This window comes from Alligator mississippiensis, chromosome 1 (genome assembly GCF_030867095.1).
Source record: "Alligator mississippiensis isolate rAllMis1 chromosome 1, rAllMis1, whole genome shotgun sequence".
Classification (NCBI taxonomy): domain Eukaryota; kingdom Metazoa; phylum Chordata; order Crocodylia; family Alligatoridae; genus Alligator; species Alligator mississippiensis.
This window is the reverse complement of record NC_081824.1, coordinates 192,263,268-192,282,520: the sequence shown is the minus strand read 5'-3', so window position 1 is coordinate 192,282,520 and position 19,253 is coordinate 192,263,268. Positions and strand designations below refer to the sequence as shown.

Sequence of the window (19,253 nt, the reverse complement as noted above, 5' to 3'; positions counted from 1 at the left end):
TTCATAACTAAAACAGCAGCCTGCCCAACCCCTTCCACCACTTTGTACTTGAATTCAAGACAAGGCCATTTTTTCCACTCCCCTCCCCACTGCCCATGTTGAACAGGATGGGGGAAGGGTTCTCATCTTGGATTCAAGTAAATAGGTTAGGCAGCATTCTCTAACAGCATGAGCAAGATTGAGCACGACTTGCTTGGGAGCCTGCTTAATGAAGCTGACTTCAAGAAACTCCACCTGGCTAGTACATACCAACTATAGATGAACCAAGTATCTGTACAGCTGCAACATGCAAAATTCAGACTGATTCCAAGATTTTAGCAGCAGTGACTATCTAAAAATCTCTCCTGAGCATATGTAAATAGCAATTTCAGATGGTTACATAGTTTGTTAAAGAGACAGTTATGACTCTTAACCCAGGACTAAATTTCTGCTCTCTCCTTCAAGTAAAGATACAGAAACCCTTCAAAATAATTTGGAAAGAAGAAAATTGGCAAAACTACTCTTTCTTCCTTTGTTCTCAGAAACAGCTAACCTGCTTTTGCTGAATCTTACCACAAAGATTCACCCAGGCAGACAACAAAAATGAAAAAAAATTAACTCAACTGGTTAAAGTTTAACAGGTAGGATCAGATGTCACTGCCATCTCTGGTTAATGGGAAATGTTTCACTTTCTGTACTCAACCAAAAATCCCAATTAGCAATTATTACTGAAACCTGAAATCCTAAATGACAAAAGAAAATTTGCAACTTTCCCTTTTGAAAGTCAAGAAAAAGATTTTTCTTCTCTCTCTCTCTTTCACTTCTAGCATATACCATCATCAGCCTGTCATATCCATGAAATGTGTTTGAACCAAGTTATTTGCTTACCCTTTTTATACCATCGATTGTACCATATATAGCATCAAAAGGTTCTATTGTCGCTGTGAATCTCATAATCACAAATACAGTTGGTGGCCTTTTGCACGTCATACTCCCAGGAATCTCAGGAAAACCCAAGAAACAAGGATTTATCTTTTATTGGACCAACTATGTAGTTAGGATAAAGTTAGACAACCTTTTGAATGCAATTCATTCCTCCTTGGGTCTCATCACAGGGAGCCAGGAACAGAAAACCCAGGTGAGACTACCAAATTTAATGAACAGACTAACTTTCTACTGCATCACAAAATTTACTTGGTTTTATTCTGCAAGCATAATTCAAAACAAGAAACTGAATTATTTCATAGTAAACATTTCATATGGTATAGTACCTGTGCTTGTACATATTTTATAAAAGTGAAAGTCTTCATAAACTGACCTCTATACCAGTATTTCTCAACCAGTGGGTCACATGAATATATGAAAGGATCATGAACAAACTTTAAAAATGGATTCTCCTTTAAAGGAGAAAAACCATGGGAAACCGTGGCTTTTCCCTTGCAGGCTGGCAGACTTCAAGCCTGCAAGGGGCTGCTTGGGGCTCCCCATATCCCACCCCCCCACCCCCATCCCAGACACTGGGGAGCTGGGGCCCAAGGGCAGGGGGCAGTGGGTCAGGAGTGAGGGGCACTGGGTCAGGACTAGTCACTGATGTTTACAAATGGACCCTGGTCCAAAAAAGGTTAAGAACCACTGCTCTAATACAGCACTCTAAAAAGATAACCTCAAAAACTGAAAAATAACTTGAGTCTGCTTTTTGGGAGATTTTATCACGTAAGATCATGAAAGTGCTTATTTATTTACAAACGCTATCATTATTTACACCATCTATAAGTGAGAGCATAAGACAGGACATTCTGAGCATAAGACAGGACAGTCCACCCATTTTTTGACACCACACACATGACAGAAATAAGGAAAATATCTGTTTGAAAGGAAATTTTACTTTCAGATAGTAAGTTCACTCAACCAATTTCAGGCTTGATGTAACCCTACTTCAGGAATGGGCTTGGCTCTTCTGTAAAGATATGCTTAGATACTTTAAACATATCCTTCCCATAACAACTTCTCGTTTTTCCTGTTTTGATGACAGAGCATGTCTCTTCCCCAAACCATGAGATATTACTTGTGAGATTCAGGAACTTTTTATGTTCCTTAACAAGCAGATTTCTGGAGACATTAACTTTGCAGCGGTGAGAGAGCCAAGTGCAGCAATGCATTAAACACTACATTACATATCTCTATTCAATCTGAATAGGTTATTACCTCTGCTATCCCGCCAGTCAATTACAAGAAGGCAAATGTGAATCCTTTACAATTACTGTGTGGTATTACTTTTGCTTTGTGCCTACAAATCTGCTGCAAAGCACTAATCTTACAAAACTAACATCCATCCTTTACTTTGGTAGTGCCAGTGACAGGCATACTCCCTCACTTGTAATGCAAAATAAGACAGCAAGATGCAAAGGCATTTATTTCACTGCCTTTTCATGCTAGGTTCAGATGCTGCCTACTTTTCAAAGCTGTAATTCTACTTCTGACACATCTATCAAGAGGTGGCGAGTATGAAAATCATAGCTTGCAAAAAGGCCAGTTTGACTCAATGCCCACCCCTGCAACTAGCAGTGAACTATCCTGTTAAATCAGGCAATGAGCTGCAAACAAAAACAAAGCATTTTCCCAAATAAATACTACAAACCCAGCAAATTTTCTCTTGGCTCATCCTATTTTCATTTAAACACACTGCTTGAGGCTGTTCGGGGTTTTAATAATACAAAAAGGCATTTTCCAAGTGTAAAGAAGAGGGCAATGATGACAACATGCACAGAAAGGAAGTTTATTTTCCTAGACTAAATTTCCTCCAGCCCCATAAGTTTTCTTTGGCTAAACATCTTCAAACCCACAGGCCATACTGCAATTCTTGGCAGAGCCACTCCCAGGGACAGCTGACTATATTTCTGCTGCACAGCCCCAAGGCTTTGCCTCGTGCTGTGGCAAAACTCACTTAAAACCACTTCCTAATCTCAAGAACCTCAGAAGAAAGACTCTCTCCTCAACCCAGGACTGCACCCACTTCTTACATGCCTTCATCACTAGAACAGTGATCAGAGCAAGGCTACTAGATCCCAGACCCGTGGGCCAGACACAGCCCCTCATGGGCCAAGTAAGGGGTTGGCAGGGGCAGTACTCCTCTGCTGCCTGACTGCCAGAGCTGTGGGAAGCTGTTGACCCTGAGCACTAGCGCAGGACAGGACAGGCAGTGCCAGGCCCCAGGGTCGCATGGCAGTGGCATTGCCAGGTGTACGATAATTAGCATATTTGTACAATTTCAACCCTTATACAATGCATGATAGATGATACTAAAAGCGTTCAAAATGCATGATAGGCAGACAAGGTTCTTTGGGTAAATCCGATATCTTTTCTTAGACCAACTCAAACAGTTGGAAAAATTCTTTGCAAAAGCTTTCAGGTACAAACACCCTTGGATCAGGCCTGTACCTTCATTTGTATCCAAAAGCTTGCAAAGAAGAATTTTTTTCAACTATTTGAGTTGCTCTAATAAGAGAGATCAGATTCACCCAAAGAACCTTGTCTGCCTGTGGCCCTTAGGCCAGCAGCTCCCAGTCTGTGGTATGGTTACCACCAGTGGTATGCAGACAGCCAGTCAGTAGTACATGTTAACGCATGTATTATGATTACGTTATAGAACAAAAATTAGCCTGCAGCACTTAAGGTTGTATCATTTTAAATGGGTGGTGCGCAATCTCTCAATTTGGGATACAGCCTATGCAAAACCCAAGCCAAGCTCAGGGACTGACTTCCAGATGCGCTGTCAGCGCTTCCTTACTGCAGCTTGCTCCAAATAAAAACTCACTTCCACTTGGAGAACCCAGTTCTCACTCGCAAGAGCCCTCCAGTGAACAATATCAAGTAAATAAGACTTATCTGCGTACATTTCCGCCCTCCCTCCCCCGCCATGTACGACAGTTTTTCAGCAAATACAATCATTTGTGCTTCCAATACGATCATTGCATATCGAAGACCAGACACGGCAGCAGGTGTCCGGTTGTTACCCCCTCAGGCACATGCACCCCCCGCAGCACCAGGGACAGCACCCCCCCCCCCCCCAAGCGGAGCCGCTGGGCAGCGGGGCTGGGCCTCGCGCGCCAGCAGCAGTGACAAGTCGGGCCCAGCCAGCCCGGGGCCACCCGCGCGGGCCCGGGGTGGGGTGGGGTGGGGGGAGGGGAGGCCGCCGCCAACCGCCACCGCCCCGGACGCTGACGCGCGGGCCCAGGCCGGAGGCAAACACGGGCGCGCGGCGGGGGGAGCTCCCAGCCACAGCCTCGCGCTCCGTTTCGCCAGCAGCCAGGCCAGCCCAGCCCCCGCCAGGCCGCGGCATCTGACGCCCAGACTCACCCCATCCCGCAGCGCGGCTCCGGCCCCTTTAAAACCGCGCCAGGCCCCGCCCACTCCCTCCGCGACCCCCCCCACTCCCTTCTATGCCCCCGCCTCCGCCGCCCCTCCCGGGAAGCCGCCAGCCAATCAGCAGCGGGAACGTCGCCCCGGGCGCTGCGGGCCAATGGGGAGGCGGCTTGGTGCGAGGAGCTAAGATGGCGGCGGCAGCAGGAGCTGAAGCGGACAGCGAGCTGGATCTGTTAGGCAGCGATTCGCCCCCGGCGCGCGGGGCCATGGCAGTGCCGGAGCGGCTGCAGCGGCGGGCGCTGGCGCAGCAGGAGGCGACGGCACGGCGGCGGCAGGAGCGGGCGGCGCAGGCGGTGCCGGAGGAGCGCAGCGAGGTCTTCGCCGCCGCCTTCGCCCGCGAGCGCGACGCCGTCGAGGCGCTGCTGGCGCCCGGCCCCCCGGAGGCGGCGGTGGTGGAGGAGGCGGCGGAGCGGCTACAGGCGCTGCAGCGGCGGGTGACGGACGCCGTGCGCTTCCTGGCACCCTACGAGCTGCGGCAGGCGCAGGAGACGCTGGCCCGGCTCCAGGCCGCCCTCGGGGGCCGGCGCCAGCAGCTGCAGCCGCAGAAGCGCTTTGCCTTCAGCGCCCGCAAGAAGGAGGCGCCGCCGCCGGCCCCAGACACCCCTGCTCCGCACCCACCCGAGGGCTCTGGGGAGGAGGTGGCCGAGGCTGGGCCGCCTCTGTGCGGGTTCCGCGGGGCGGAGGGGCAGGTGCTGGAGCTGGGCCCAGACGAGCTGCGACAGCAGGATGTGGTGCTAGCCGAGCTTTGCAGCTGCCGCGTGCTTCTGCGGGGCAACCCCAACACACTGCGGGTGAGCGGCTGCCGCAACTGCACGGTGCTGTGCGGGCCTGTGTCTACCTCGGTGATGGTGGATGGTTGCCACGGCTGCACCCTGGCACTGGCCTGCCAGCAGCTGCGCACACATGCCACCCGCGATACGCAGCTGTACACTGCCGTGGTCAGCCGCACCGTTCTGGAAGGCTGCACCAGCATCAGGCTGGCGCCCTACAGCTGGACCTACCCTGGCATCGAGGCCGACTTTGAGGCCTCTGGGCTGGATCTGCACCGCTGCCACTGCAACCTGGTGGACGACTTCAACTGGCTGGTGCCAGACCAGCCCTCGCCCAACTGGAGCATCATCCGCGAGGATGAGCAGGTCACCTGCTGGGACTGAGCGTGGCCATCGCCCCCCACCCTGGAGTCAGAAGTAATGTTAGCCTTGATTCACCCCAAGCCACACTGTGCCGTGGGTCTCCCCTCCCATGAGCCTGGTGCCTGACCATGCAGTCCTCCCACCACCTCCACCCTGGAGTTGGAAATAACTTTAGCCTTGATTTGCCCTGTGGCCACCATATGTCAGTGCTCGGTGATGTGGTGGGAGTAGATATCCATGTCGGACAGGTGCCAGTCATGGTGCAGTTGTCCAGTCTTATAGAATCGATTTGCTGCTGTACTAGTGAAACCAAGGTGCTGTGCTGGAACTCACAGCCAGAGCCCTGGTGATAACTCCTCCGCTTCTGGGCCTCGGGCACCAGAGACTCTGCTGTTCCACCTGGATGACAGTGAGCCTCTAAATACGAGTATGATGCTGCCTGCTTATTAAGTCAATGAAGGGAAAGCTGACCTGCCTTCCTCCTACAAGGTGAAAAGCAAATCCTCAGGAGGGTGGGATTTGGAGGAGCCTGAGCTCCCCAGCATATAAAATGGCCTGTGACCTGGTCTTCACCAGGGAGAAAATGTGTTCTTATCTTTCCTTAACTCATGCAAAATAAAAGTGAGGACAAAGTTGCTGGTAGCTTTTGCCAGTATTAGTAGATTAAGGTAAATATGGGATCCCAACATAATCTTGGTCTGTTAATGCTGGTAAAAGGTACGGGCTGCCTTGTCTAGATCATCTCTCTTTTTTTCCCAGCAAAATTATTTTTACTAATGTTAAATAGTACACAGTTATCTTCTGTGAATACAGACAAGCCCTTAGATCGTGAATTTACACCATTAAAGTAGGTGGCGTTTGACAGCCCAAGGGTCTGTTAAACTGACAATTGCCAAAAAAAAAAAATACTTGTCTAGGAGAGATCTCATGTAGAGAGCTGGGAATTTTGCTGATGGGTGGAACCAAGATGGCTCTTAATTGTCTAGCTGGGAAAATTGCCCTAGCCTGCTGTGGTATGAATTTATAGTGTGCTGGCTGCTCTGCACTACAAGTGGAAATCTTACTGCATATTAAGTGCATCCACTTAGGGAGTTAGTGCATTGGATACTATAAACTGTAAATTCACACAGCTGCCTGCAACATAGTGACTTTTCATACAGCCATACCCAGACTCTTGATCTCTGCAAAAGCAGCGTAAGTAGAGGATCCAGACAGTTTTAAAAAACAAACTATGAGTTGCCCAAGTGTTTTAATTCTGTGTACTTTCATCATGCATCTTTTCAACAAACACTTTTTTTTTTTTTTTTATACAAACTTTTATGTTCATTGATTTGTTTTTGTTTGGTTTTTTTAATTTCCATTATGAAGAAAAAGATAATTATGCTTAGCAACTGGGATAAAATTAGTACAAGGACATTTTTCAAATGTTCAAGTCATTCCAGTGCAAATTGCAGATGAATGCAGGCTAATCGCTGTTCTCTTACATTCCATATGGTTATCTTTACTAACGTTAAACATTGCCTTGCCTATGAAAAAACACCTTCTGTGAGGCTGAACAGAAACTTCCCATGTTGGCCATTTCATTGCTGTAATACCTTTTGAGACCCATCTTTAAGTATTTGATTCTTTTTGAACAGCAGAGAATTTCACTTATCCATTATTTCTTTCTAGAATTAAAGGTTTTATGTTGAACCATGGAATAGGACTTGGGTCTTTATATACAACTTTTGCACATTTTGTTTACTTGCACTAACATGTGTTTTTAAGTTTTTTCTAGGTTTTATACACTGAATGTACATTTAACAACTGTACTTACCTCATCTATTCTACTGTTTGTATTTATTTGGTGAAATTTTCTGCTGTTTTGTCCGTTTCCTAAAACTAGTTCAAAGAAAATAAGTCTTGCTTCTACTGTTAATGCAATGTATCCCCAGGGAAATCTTTTCCAAACTCATTATTAAAGAGATGCAATCAGGTGAAAGGTCAAGTGTTTAGACTTATTGACAGGCTCCTGCCCCACCACTACCGTATTTTCTCACATGAAACAAACATGTCTTTCCTCAAACCAGTCGGGAGAAGCCTGCTGCCAAACTTACAGACCTCTGGGGATGCCCCCTGGCTGGAGGTTATAGGCTTGCATGCTGGATCTTGCTGGCATGTGGGCTTAGTCCATGGCTGGACTCAGTGTGCAGCCCTGGACTCAGCACATGGAGGGGGAGTCAGTCCACAGCCAGACCTTGCAAGTGGAGTTGAAGCCAGTCTGTAACCTGCAATCTAGCACATGACCCTAGGTTGCAGGTCCCATCTAGCACACAGAGCTGGCAGCAGGCTTGGCTTTCTAACTGCTGCTACCACTCATTTAGCCAAGGTAAGATCTTTTTGCTGCCTTTTCAAAAACAGGGTGTATATTATATTCTAGAGTGTAATATATGTGAGAAAATAGAGTACTACTCTTTTCCCACTTTGCAAATCCTTGCACTGACAATGATACCGTCTCTCCCTTTCCCACTCTAGTTCCATGTTGATTACAAACAGTTTGTCTTGGGTCTTATAATAGTTAAAGAAATCGCTACAAAATGGCATTGAGGGAGAATAAATGAATGTTATGACTAAATTCCTGCATTACTTCAGCAAGATAGAGCAGTATATCAGTACAAAGTACCTTCAAACATGTTACAAAAATGCAAATCTTAAAATACTGAAAATCAGTTACTTTCTCCTGAGTACTTCCCCCCCACCTCCCTTTTTTTCCCTGTCTGCTAACCAGTTTTCTTTTTTATTTTAAAGAAATTTCAGACACTAATTACTGCTGCCTTTCCAAAGAGTGGCTGTAATGATTCTTGCCTTGGGGGTGAGACGGAGAATTGAACCTTAGTCACCTGCAAAGTGACGATTTTCTCTAGGAGTAAATCTAAGACACATTTTTGTTCAAGGAATCCCATATGCATGTAACAATATATAGTAGTAAGTATAGCAGCAGTAGTGTTAAGTCTGATCTTAAGTTTCTCAAACTTCCCAGAAGCTATACTGTGTATACTGCTATACATGTCTGTTTAAAAATTACATCCCTGTCTTGGAATATATCTAAACCAGGCTAAGTTTTAGTATCTTTGAGCAAAAGATACTACACTAATGTTGAAGGATATAGTATGTAAACACTGAAAGTCTGTGATGAAAAATTTGTGTTGGACATATTGGATATTATCTAATTGTGTCAGCATAGGAGCAACTTGCAGCTTTCTGCAAAGGAAAAAAATGTGAAAGAAACATTAAGTTACCAAAGTACTTGAATAAAAGGGGTTAAATGGTATTCATCATGATAATCTTTATTAAAGATATATGGGGAAAAAGTTGTGTTACTGTGTTTTTGAAAGGCATGGACTGACTCCCCTGATTGCTCCATTAATCCAAGAAAAAAGTATTCTCTCCTAAAGGCAATGTACTCTACAAGGTGAAGGGGAAGGGGGAATACTCTCATTACATGACATTGCAGTATGGTAACCTCCTGCATCCCAGAACTATTAGTAGGCATGATAAGGGTTATTTCAGTGATAACCCTTTCCGCCTGAATTATGTATTGCCAACTGTAAGCAACAAAAGCATAGGTGAGTCATATTCCTTTCCCTTAATGTGAAATAGAGAATTGTAACAGAAGTATAATGCCAGTGGTATAAATATTCATTTTTCAGTACTGTTTACAAAAGTGCCTAAAGGATGAAATATTGGTAGGAGTACAGTTTAAATGACTTCCATAAAATATTTTAAGTACAGTTTAGTAACCTATTTTAAGATATTTTGCTTAATCCTGCTGAACACTTTTTTCCTTTGTTGACAGTAAAATCATTTTTAAGTAAAATGTCAACACTAACAGCTATTTATGCATTTGAAATGCTTTATTATAAAAAATGAGCCTTTACTTCTGACTGCATTTTTAATAGCATTTTAATATATAGGGTCAAATCCTGTAATCTTTAGTCCATTGCAATCCACTCGATTTCAGTTAAACTACTTATTCAATAAGGTGCAGATTTTGTAAAGAAAGTAGCATCTGCCTACAATCTTAAGAACTCCATCAATTCTCTAGCCTTCCCCCTCAACGCAATAAAAGTATTAGAAAACTTTGCACTCCTAATCCTTTTTTAAGAGGAAGAGAACAGAGGGGCTTCAAGCCATTTTTTACTTGAGTGAATTTGTAAGTAGAGGAATTATCTTGGACAACTTGCCTTAAATCCTACACAGAAAATTAATTGAGCAAGCATGTGTAACATTCTCTGAGGGAGACCAGTTTAAAAAATTGCAGAGCTAATTGCTCACCCTTCTGTTTCTAGATGGATTTGATGGAGCTGGTGGACATGTCTACAGGAGACAGCTAATGCCCATTGGACTAATTCTATTGCACATTAGCACAGCTAGCAAAAACTGTGCTAATGTGCAGTAGATTAGTCCAATGAGCATTAAGTGTCACCAAAACGTTCTTTTTTGCTAATACACAGTAGCACCAATTATGGCGCATTAAGTTTAGTACCTGTTATTACAGGTACTAAACTTAATGTGCTGTAATTATGGCGCATTAAATGATTATGTAGACATGTCCAGAGTAGAGTACTGCAGCTATTCTACTTCTGTCTCAAATGTACAGAAGGCATACGGAGTGGGTACACACAGTAATGTAACAGTGGTGGGCACAAATGGTTGACACTGCTCACGGAACAGGGAAGTGTTCGAATGGAACCAGAGAGACATCTTACATGATTATCCCTTATCTTCCCCTTCCCTTATGCTCTGCTCCTTCCCTACAGCAAGGAGTGCATGGCTAGTAGTCACTGCTGTTAAGGAAGATGTCACCTGTTTTGCTGCTGAAACCCAGGGTTTTTTAACTACTCAATATGCATGTCAGCAGCAAGAAAAGAAGGCAACATCAGTAAAGTTCCAGCAATTTCAGCATGGGCTGCTGTTGCCACTAAGGGCACAGTACTGGCCAGTTAGACCTCTGGGTACCATGGCACTTAAGACTTAACATGACACAGGGTGACGTCTCAATCCTACTGCCATTAACAAAATTTGGTCATCAATAGTAGTGCCAGGATTACACCCATACTATCTAGCCATGAGGGATGTTGACTGCCTCAGCTCTCATTTAAGTCAATGGGAATTTAAGACACCTGGCATTGTACTGAAGTGGCGCTCTAGCTTCTCTGTCAGTTAATACATCTCTGAAGGTCTGTGGCAAAAGTAAATGACAAAACTGTATGTCACCCTGATTAATAGATTTTAGAGAAGTAGGGCTGAAAGGGACCTCAAGAGATCATCTAGTCCAATCAGGGATGAAACCTGCAAACTTAAATAGCTCTTCTTACATGCAAGGTAAGAGTGATAAGCTGTGAAGAAGTATATACACAGTCACTGGGCAGTAACAACTGTGTGTTTCCATGATTTATGTTTGCTGTAAAAACACTTTCATTTTTTCTTAAGGGTTCTGTCCTCCTTAAGCTATTTCCTAAATTTTGATGACAGCAACATCCCAAAAGAATTCTCAGTGGGATTTTCCTCAGGTTTTACAAAAATAAAATCTTTAAGAATTTCTCACTAGCAGGATTTTCTGTGGAGCCTGCTAGGCACAGACTCAACACCTTTTCCCATCTCACACAGGTTTCTCCCCTGCTTTCCCCATCATATTAAAGTAGAACCTGGAAGGCAATGGATGTAAAAATATATACAGCTGGTAAATTTAGTTGGGAAACATTTCAGGATTCAAACATGGCAGGATGGCATGCTTTAAGTCACCCTGTAGAATGCCTTGATTCACTTAATCTAGGGGTGTCAAAGATACAGTCTGAAGAGCTCTGGCATTCAGGCCTTTGTGCTATCTCAGGTCTGGAGTTTACCCACACACTGCACGTGGCATGTGCTAGACCAGCTTCATGCATGGCCTGGGATACATGGTGCCTACTCTGGCCAGTCCAGGACTGGGCTGAAGGTGGCATTCACTCCTGCTGGTTTGGGATATACAACAAATATGACCTGTGTAGGCTGGTCTGAGACCCATGCTGCACACAGTTCCCTCCCACCCCCAGCCACTCCAAGTCAGGTGCCACATGCAGCATGGTTCCCAGAGTGGGAACCACATGAAGCACAATACCAGATTGGCCAGAGTGAGTACCACATGGGCTGGATTTGGCATGTTGTGGGGGCAGGGGGCATCCATAGGCCAGATCTGGCCTGCAGGGTCAGCCATGCACCATTCATCTGGCCTATGCGCCAGCCCCACCCCACTCATCCGGCCCATGGGGCCAGATGTTTGACACCTCAAACTTAATCAATTTTAAATCTATAGAATGGTACATTTTCAATGGAGGATACTACCATTAAAGTCTACCAATTAGCAATTGCATAGGGCTTTATCACTAATACTTTATTATTTATTTATTTATTTTGCTAGCTAGGAGTACAGTATAACACTGCATTTATTTAAGCAGTTACATAGCTTAATATAAGATTCCCTCTACACGTGAAGCTAAAGGCACGATGGGATCTAATGCGCAATTCACACAATCATACCTCCTGCCATGTACCAGTTGGTGGGCTTCCAGCTATGGGGGCACCACACACACCTGTGATACTGGCAGATCACCACTGTGGTGAGCTTCCTAACCTGGAGGTGTCTCACCAGAGGATCACTCCCTAAGCCTTGGGGTTTTTACTCTGGGTATGGTGCACCCCTGTGATTGGGAGCCCCATCAGCTGACAAGACTCCCAGCTGTACATGCACATTAAAGCCCAATAGCAACCAGCTATAAAGTTAATACACATTTTCAAGGTCTAACTTTATAGGTGGCTGGTGCTTTTTATGGTGTTATAGCTACTTTGTACATGTAGCTGGTCTCTGGGTAATTGCACAATTAACCAGTTAATTGCTCAAATCTTGTAATGTGGAGAGTTGGCCTAAGATTCTTATGATTGTTACATGTTGGAAAACAGTGGATGGTGTACTGTCTATTAGAAAATACCTATTATTTTCATTATGGTTTGTTTAAATCAGCCTGTATTAAAATCAGCAGTTGTGATCGCCCGAGTGGGCTCAGTGGATGGTCCTAATGGGAGACATATGATATTAGTGTCTCCTGGACTGAAAGGCTGTCCTGCAAATCTCAGCTCCTTCAGATTCAAACCATTATCATCAAATATGTCATACCATACCCTATTTATAAAGCTTGACCTCAGAAAGTTAGATGTTTCCCTTCCCAGTTCTTTTGTGACACAAAAAAGGACAGAGGCTATTGTGGTGGTCGAGTGGCAGGCCGAGGCTATGGCCAGTAGCCTGGAACGGCAGGTGGGTACTTTTTGACAGATGGAGAGGAATTAGGCACCGAAGCATATTGGTTGAACAAAGATTGCTTTACTTACACTGATGATGATTACAGTGCAGGACGAAAACTAACTTAGATTACAGTTGCAAACAGGTACAGGATTCGTTAGGTCGGTCTGCAGAGGTGTACGGGCCGGCAGTCGTCGGTTTATGTCTAAACTTGGGTCGATGACGGGGAGTTCTTGGTGGTTGATCAGTCCTCCAAGTTGCCTCTCTGAGGTGTTCTCTGAGGTCTCTGAGATGTATACGGAGTTCTCACTCTCTCACGTGCTCGGAGTTCTCCACAGCGTGCTCAGAGGTCTCCGAGGTTTGTACGGAGCACTCCAACCTAGGCGGAAACTGCTCTTAACTTTTATATGGCTAGCAAGCCAATCGCTAGTCGCCAATATGAATAATTTGGAACCGGCCAATTGTGGTGTACGTATTTGCATGAGGATGGCAGGAACTTTTTCTAAGCTGTAATTTTCCACTACTGTAGCTTTTGGTTATTGGGTTCAGGCATAGCGGAATTTTCCACTGTGACCTAGTTACTGCCATCAGAATGATTGACAGCAAAACTGTGCCATATGTATCAAACCAATGGAATTTTCCTCTGTGCTATACCAATTCTCCTCTCTGCTATAGGCATCTAATTAATGGGTTCTGACAGCTATAATAACCAAGATTTTGATAAAGGTTCATGAATTCAATAGGTTGGGTTTTTTATTTAAAGGTTTTAAACTGTTAGAATACATTCTAACAACATGTTTCGTATTAAAGCCAGATTTCATTTTAAACAGGCTTATTTTTTTAAACATAATTCAATTAAAGTAAAAAATTAATTTCAATTTAATAAAATATGTTTATTAACCCCTGAAATAGTCATCCCTTTCTTTCTCAGCATGATTCCTCCCTTTTCTGTCCCCACTCCCTCAAAGCTTCCTGATTCCATTTCTTCATGAGACTTTTTCCTGCAGGCTGTGATACTGACCACAGCTATTGCCATTGTACTTCCTTGTATGCAGCTTCTTTGTTGTGATCATAGAGACTTCATCTGTTCTGTGAAGTCCACAATGTATGCAAAAACTAGTTCTAATAGTTCAATAATTTCTCCAAGGCAAAAGATCAGACAATCATGCAAGCTTTCCACTAGGGGTCTTGGTAGTCTCTTGTTAGGACTTTTTCTCCCACACAAATATTGTACAACCATGTGAGATGATCTGTGGCCATTTTTTCATTTTTCTTAAGAATATCTGTCTGCAGTTCCTGCCCATTTAATTAAACTAGACAAGACCTTAAACTACTCTCCATAAACATCATCACTGATAACTGGTGTATAGCAGCCTCTACTGCATCTCTGTGAATTCCTGTAGTCTTGTTTTTTATGCTATCTTTATTCAGATCCATGGCATCATTTGCTTGTTTGAACATCTTGTATATCTTTCCACTAACCTAATCCATTTGTAGCAGGATGGTAAGAAACTGATGCAGCATGCTTGATGCTATTTCTTCTACAATCATTTGAAACTTTTGGAAAGTGAATTAACTTCTATTGTCACTTACACTCCATTCAGAAAGTCTAGTTCTTGAAAAGAAGTCATGATATCTCCGCTGCCTGTGCTGGGATGGCTTTAGGCCATTCAAAAATGTATCTACTGCAATCAGAATGGTTCAGTATCAACTTTGTGGCCATGTACCAGGACACAACAGACTAAAGTTAGATGCATGCCGTTTTTACTGATAATCTTTAATTGTTTTGTTAGTATCTTTTGTGCATCAATCCCTGACCAGAACTGTCATGTTTACGATACCCAGGGGCCTTCATGTACCATAATTTTGGGAGTATGCCTGACTTGAGCGCCACAGGAAAAAAAATACAGTACAGGAGACAAGATCTTAACCTTTCTCTAGCCTGGCCATATATGAGTGCCTCAGGCAGTAGCTTTCATTGTCTATAACTACTTCACCACATAAAAAAGAATTAATTACAAATGCAAGTTATTGGCACATCTATTGGCTTTCAGGAGTTCTGCATTTGTCTTTGGAGCCATGATGCTTTTGAAGGCAAGTTATTAATGCTATCAGCATAATAATACAGGGCATGGAAGGTCTACTTGCATATGCACATTTCTGCTCTGGTTGGTTTCTGGTAACTTCTAAAATAAAGACAACAGCGAGTATCACTAGTGACCCTGCAAACTATTTAAGGCTATATTACATTATTGATACTGTGGAATCAGAAAAAATATATGCCTTAAACTTTGATTATTTTAGTTATAAGATGACATAACCGCTTTGTGTAGAATTGCTGGCTCGGTACAGTAGAACAGATAAGGGCAAGTGTTTGTTCTTTGTAACTCTTCTGCAAATGCTTCGCTCACCGCGGCCTTGAAGGTAGAAAAAAAAAAAAAGTATGTACAAAGTAGATTTCCAGGTGCAAGAAGGAGGTTTGTGAACTAACCCTATCTCCCCCATAATTCCCATCCTGATAACAGCAAAGAAATAATGAAGTAATATTATAGCCGCTTTTCATGCCAATTTCACTATATGATCACGTGAGTTGTAAGCGACTGTTAAAAAGTATATAAGCCTCCTGATTTTGCTCTTGGGGGGGGGACCCCTTCCAAGTGCTTGGAAAATCCATGTCACTTTGGAACTCCCCCTACAGCTGTAGTTTCTTTTGAATAAAAGCTTCTGCTGACCTGACCCAAAAGTACTCTGTGTGTGTTTCCACGACAATTCCTGGTGCCGTGACTCGGATCCAGAACACAGGCTGAGGAAGGAGGACCGCAGGCTACCCCCCCCCGAACCCTGAGGCGCCAAACTTGAGAGGTAAGAGACCTAATTCAAAATCTCTATTGGGGTTTCGGAGGAGGACTGCCTGTAGGCTCCCAACTTGGCCGTGGTAACTGGATCTGAACCTTGTTAAAACAGGTCAGTCTGAACCTTACTGCCAGCTAAAATTTTCTGTCTGGTAAAGGATCCCATTTTGTGTCTGGTAACGTACGTTTTAGGGAGAAACTGTTTGAGGCACCTTCATCCAACAGCACATCGGGCTTGTAGTTAATTAACTAAGGCGGTGTGGGGTAGGAGGTCTGGCTGACTGAATAAATGTGCATGTGTGTGTGTATTTAGAAATATGAGCCACTGACCAGGACTGAGACTACGGTTGGGTTCAGCCGCCCCAATTCTGCCTGACAGGGCAGTTTTGAAAGCAAGGGGACCCAACTGGAACCTCGTGACCCAGTGGACAGGGCGTCTGAGTGATTTTGTCTTTTCCAAACCCCTCGTCCCAGTAGCTTCTGCCGAAAGCAGGAGTGAAAGGATCCCTCTAGTGTTTCCCTCCCCATTTCCATTTTATGAGCCGGTGTCAGGTCAGAAGCCTTTTGTCTGGGCAGTGAAAAACTGCGGGGCAAGGCACTGAGCGGCCCGGACATCCTAAATAAGCCTCTCCTACGTCTCCCTGTGTGACTGAAAATGGGAACAAGTCAGTCTAAACAGGTTCCTGTCCCCCCTAAGGGGACTCCGGCGTACTTTATGTACACACACTATTCTCCCGAGACTTGCAAGTACCTGGATAAGTGGAACTGGTATACTAGGGATGATCCTGTGAAACATTTTCCACAGGAAGGAACATTTGATCAGGATAAAATAGTGCACTTGAGAGGGGCGTTAGAGTCCCGTGGATCCAAAACACCACAAAACCAGTGGGACGCGTTCTTTTATTGGTATGATGAAATGTCCAAAAGGCGGACAGAATCTCAAACTAGGAGCCTAAAAGACTCTCAAGAAAAATTAAAACAGCAGTTAAAAGCTGTTCGGGAGAAATTGGCTGCTCCCCCAAATTACACGCTGGCCACCGCTCCAATGTATCCAGCATTGCCCGGGGCGCCCCCACCACCGGAGCCAGCAGAGGATATCCTTGACCTTTGTTCGAACCCCGCTCTCCTGGGACTCCCACATCAGCAACAACCGGTTCAACATCAGGCTGCAGCCCAGGCTAGTGACCCATTAGCTGAAGCTCCTTCAGTAAATCCATCCACGGAGCTTAATAGTCCGGACTCATCCACCATATCTGCCACTCAATCATCACCAGTGTGGCAATTTACTCCTGGGTCACAACCCACCACAGGTTTATTTAGAAGAATGGGAATAGGCATGGAAAGATCTCCCATCAATCTGAGATCCCGAACTGCACAAGTTTACCCCCTAAGACAAATGCCAGGCATTGGCACCGATGGACAAAATATAGTAACTGTGCATGCACCCTGGACTCCAGGTGATCTCTACAATTTAACTCAAAAGTTCCCAAAAATCAGGGAAGACCCAGAAAAATTTCAGGAAGAATTGCAGACTGTTATAAATTGTTATAATCCAACATGGGCTGACATTAATCAGCTCATGCGATCCATTTTGCCCAAGGAGACTATGCTACGTCTGTACGCTGCCTGTACTTGGCCAGATCAAAACCCAGGGATTGGCCAAGACTTTATTGACAAGAGAAATGCTTTGGTTCAGGCAGTTCTCACAATTTGCCCAAAAAAGGCAGACTGGACCAAAATAAATACCTGTAAACAAAACAAAAATGAACACCCCAGTGACTATTTAGAACGCCTCAAACAGGCATTTGAACGATACTCAGGAATGGATAACCCAGTCGGAAATGCTAAACAAGCAATAGTGGCAGCATTCGTCCAGGGACTTAACCCTAAAATTGCTGAGAAAATTCAAACAGTAATTATTGGCTGGGAAACTAAAGATTTGACTGAAGTCCTTGCTGCGGCTAACCATTTTCATAACAAATTGGAACGGTCTAAAGACAATGCTGAGTTTAAGTTAATGGCCTTGCAGATTTCTCAGTTGCAGGGTCCAGGTAGAGGAAGGGGACGAGGACGGGGAAGGGGAGGCCCGGGTAGATTCAGGGGAAGAGATAGATCCTTGAGCCCACAAAACCCAGGCTATGGGAACCAATGTCATTATTGCAAGCAAGAAGGACATTGGAAATCAGAATGCCCCAACCGCCCCGGCCAAGGACCCAGACCCCAGCCCCCACCTCCACTTCCTGTCAATTTTCCCAGTGTTGAATAGGACAGCCTGAGGGACAGTGACATCATTGCTCCTTTGCTTGCTACTGACCAATCTGGTCCGTTTGTTGAATGCCTTATTTCTGGTAAACCTGTCTCCTGTCTTGTCGACACCGGAGCGTCCCGCTCCACGCTAAAGGCTGCTGAGTTTCCTTTTCTACCTTATTCTCCTGAAACTGTAAATGCTGTCGGTATAGGCGGACAACCTATCCCACATCCCGTCTCTGAACCCGTCTCCATCTCTATTGGCCCTTTGTCTGAAAATCATGCCTTTCTTCTTAGCCCCTGTGCACCTGTCAACCTTCTTGGTAAGGATTTGCTGTGTAAACTGGGATGCGTGATTTATTGTAGCCCAGATGGTGTTTACCTTGAGGTACCGGAACAGAGGGAAACCGAGCTTGTGGCTTTGCTAACCCAGGAGTACTCTGATTCTGACACTTCCTTCTTGCAAGAGGAACTGTTGGCACGAGTACCTCCACAGCTGTGGTCCACCCATGCGAATGAAGTGGGGCACATGCTGAGTGCTGAACCAGTGCGTATCATCCTGAACCCTGCCAAGCCACTTCCTCGTGTCCCACAGTACCCCATCTCAAAGGAAGCTGAGGAAGGGATCAAGCCTGTCGTTTCCTCACTCCTTGAGCAAGGGATTATTGTCCCAATACGCTCCCCTTGCAACACACCTATCCTACCTGTCAAAAAACCTGGTAAAGATACGTATCGCTTTGTGCAAGATCTTCGAGCTGTAAATGCCGCTGTGTTACCCGCTTTCCCCGTGGTCCCTAACCCTGCCACTATTCTTTCCTGTATCCCTTCAGATGCTACATATTTCACAGTAGTGGATCTTTGTTCTGCTTTTTTCTCTATCCCCGTTCATAAGGATAGCCAGTATCTGTTTGCATTTACTTATCAGGGATTTCAATATACCTGGACAAGACTCCCTCAGGGATATACAGAGTCCCCAACCCTGTTTTCCCAGATCCTAAAAAAAGATTTGGATCCTATCACGTTCAAAGGGGGGTCCACCCTTGTTCAGTACGTTGATGATCTATTGTTAGCCTCACCCACTTTAGAGGCCTGTGAGCAAGATACTTTGACACTCCTCACAGCTTTAGCTCAGAAAGGCCACAAGGCCTCAAAATCTAAATTGCAGCTCTGCAAGTCTAAGGTACATTATTTAGGGCATGATATCTCAGCAGGAGAACGACACCTTTCCCCTAGTAGAGTTGAAGCTATCCTCAACATTCCCAAACCTATGACTAGAAAACAGATGAGGGGATTCTTAGGTGCAAC

At 44.8% G+C, this 19,253-nt stretch overlaps 2 protein-coding genes across 3 annotated transcripts in view; one reads left to right on the top strand and one right to left on the bottom strand.

The window, feature by feature from the left end:
• BICRAL (BICRA like chromatin remodeling complex associated protein) overlaps positions 1 to 13,233 on the bottom strand; it is a 94,907-nt gene extending 81,674 nt beyond the window's left edge. Inside the window, exon 1 of one of the 2 annotated variants that reach the window (XM_019483232.2) lies at positions 12,939 to 13,233. The gene's annotated coding sequence lies outside the window, so the exon portion shown is untranslated. Of the gene's footprint in view, positions 1 to 4,335; positions 4,384 to 12,938 lie in introns of those variants that run through there. The other variant, XM_019483231.2, reaches the window with a different exon arrangement.
• On the top strand, positions 4,445 to 8,884 carry TBCC (tubulin folding cofactor C). The gene has a single exon (XM_006266037.4). It carries the CDS (start codon positions 4,530 to 4,532, stop codon positions 5,553 to 5,555), a length of 1,026 nt encoding a protein of 341 aa, XP_006266099.1. The 5' UTR covers positions 4,445 to 4,529; the 3' UTR covers positions 5,556 to 8,884.
• Positions 13,234 to 19,253: the final 6,020 nt, after the last annotated feature.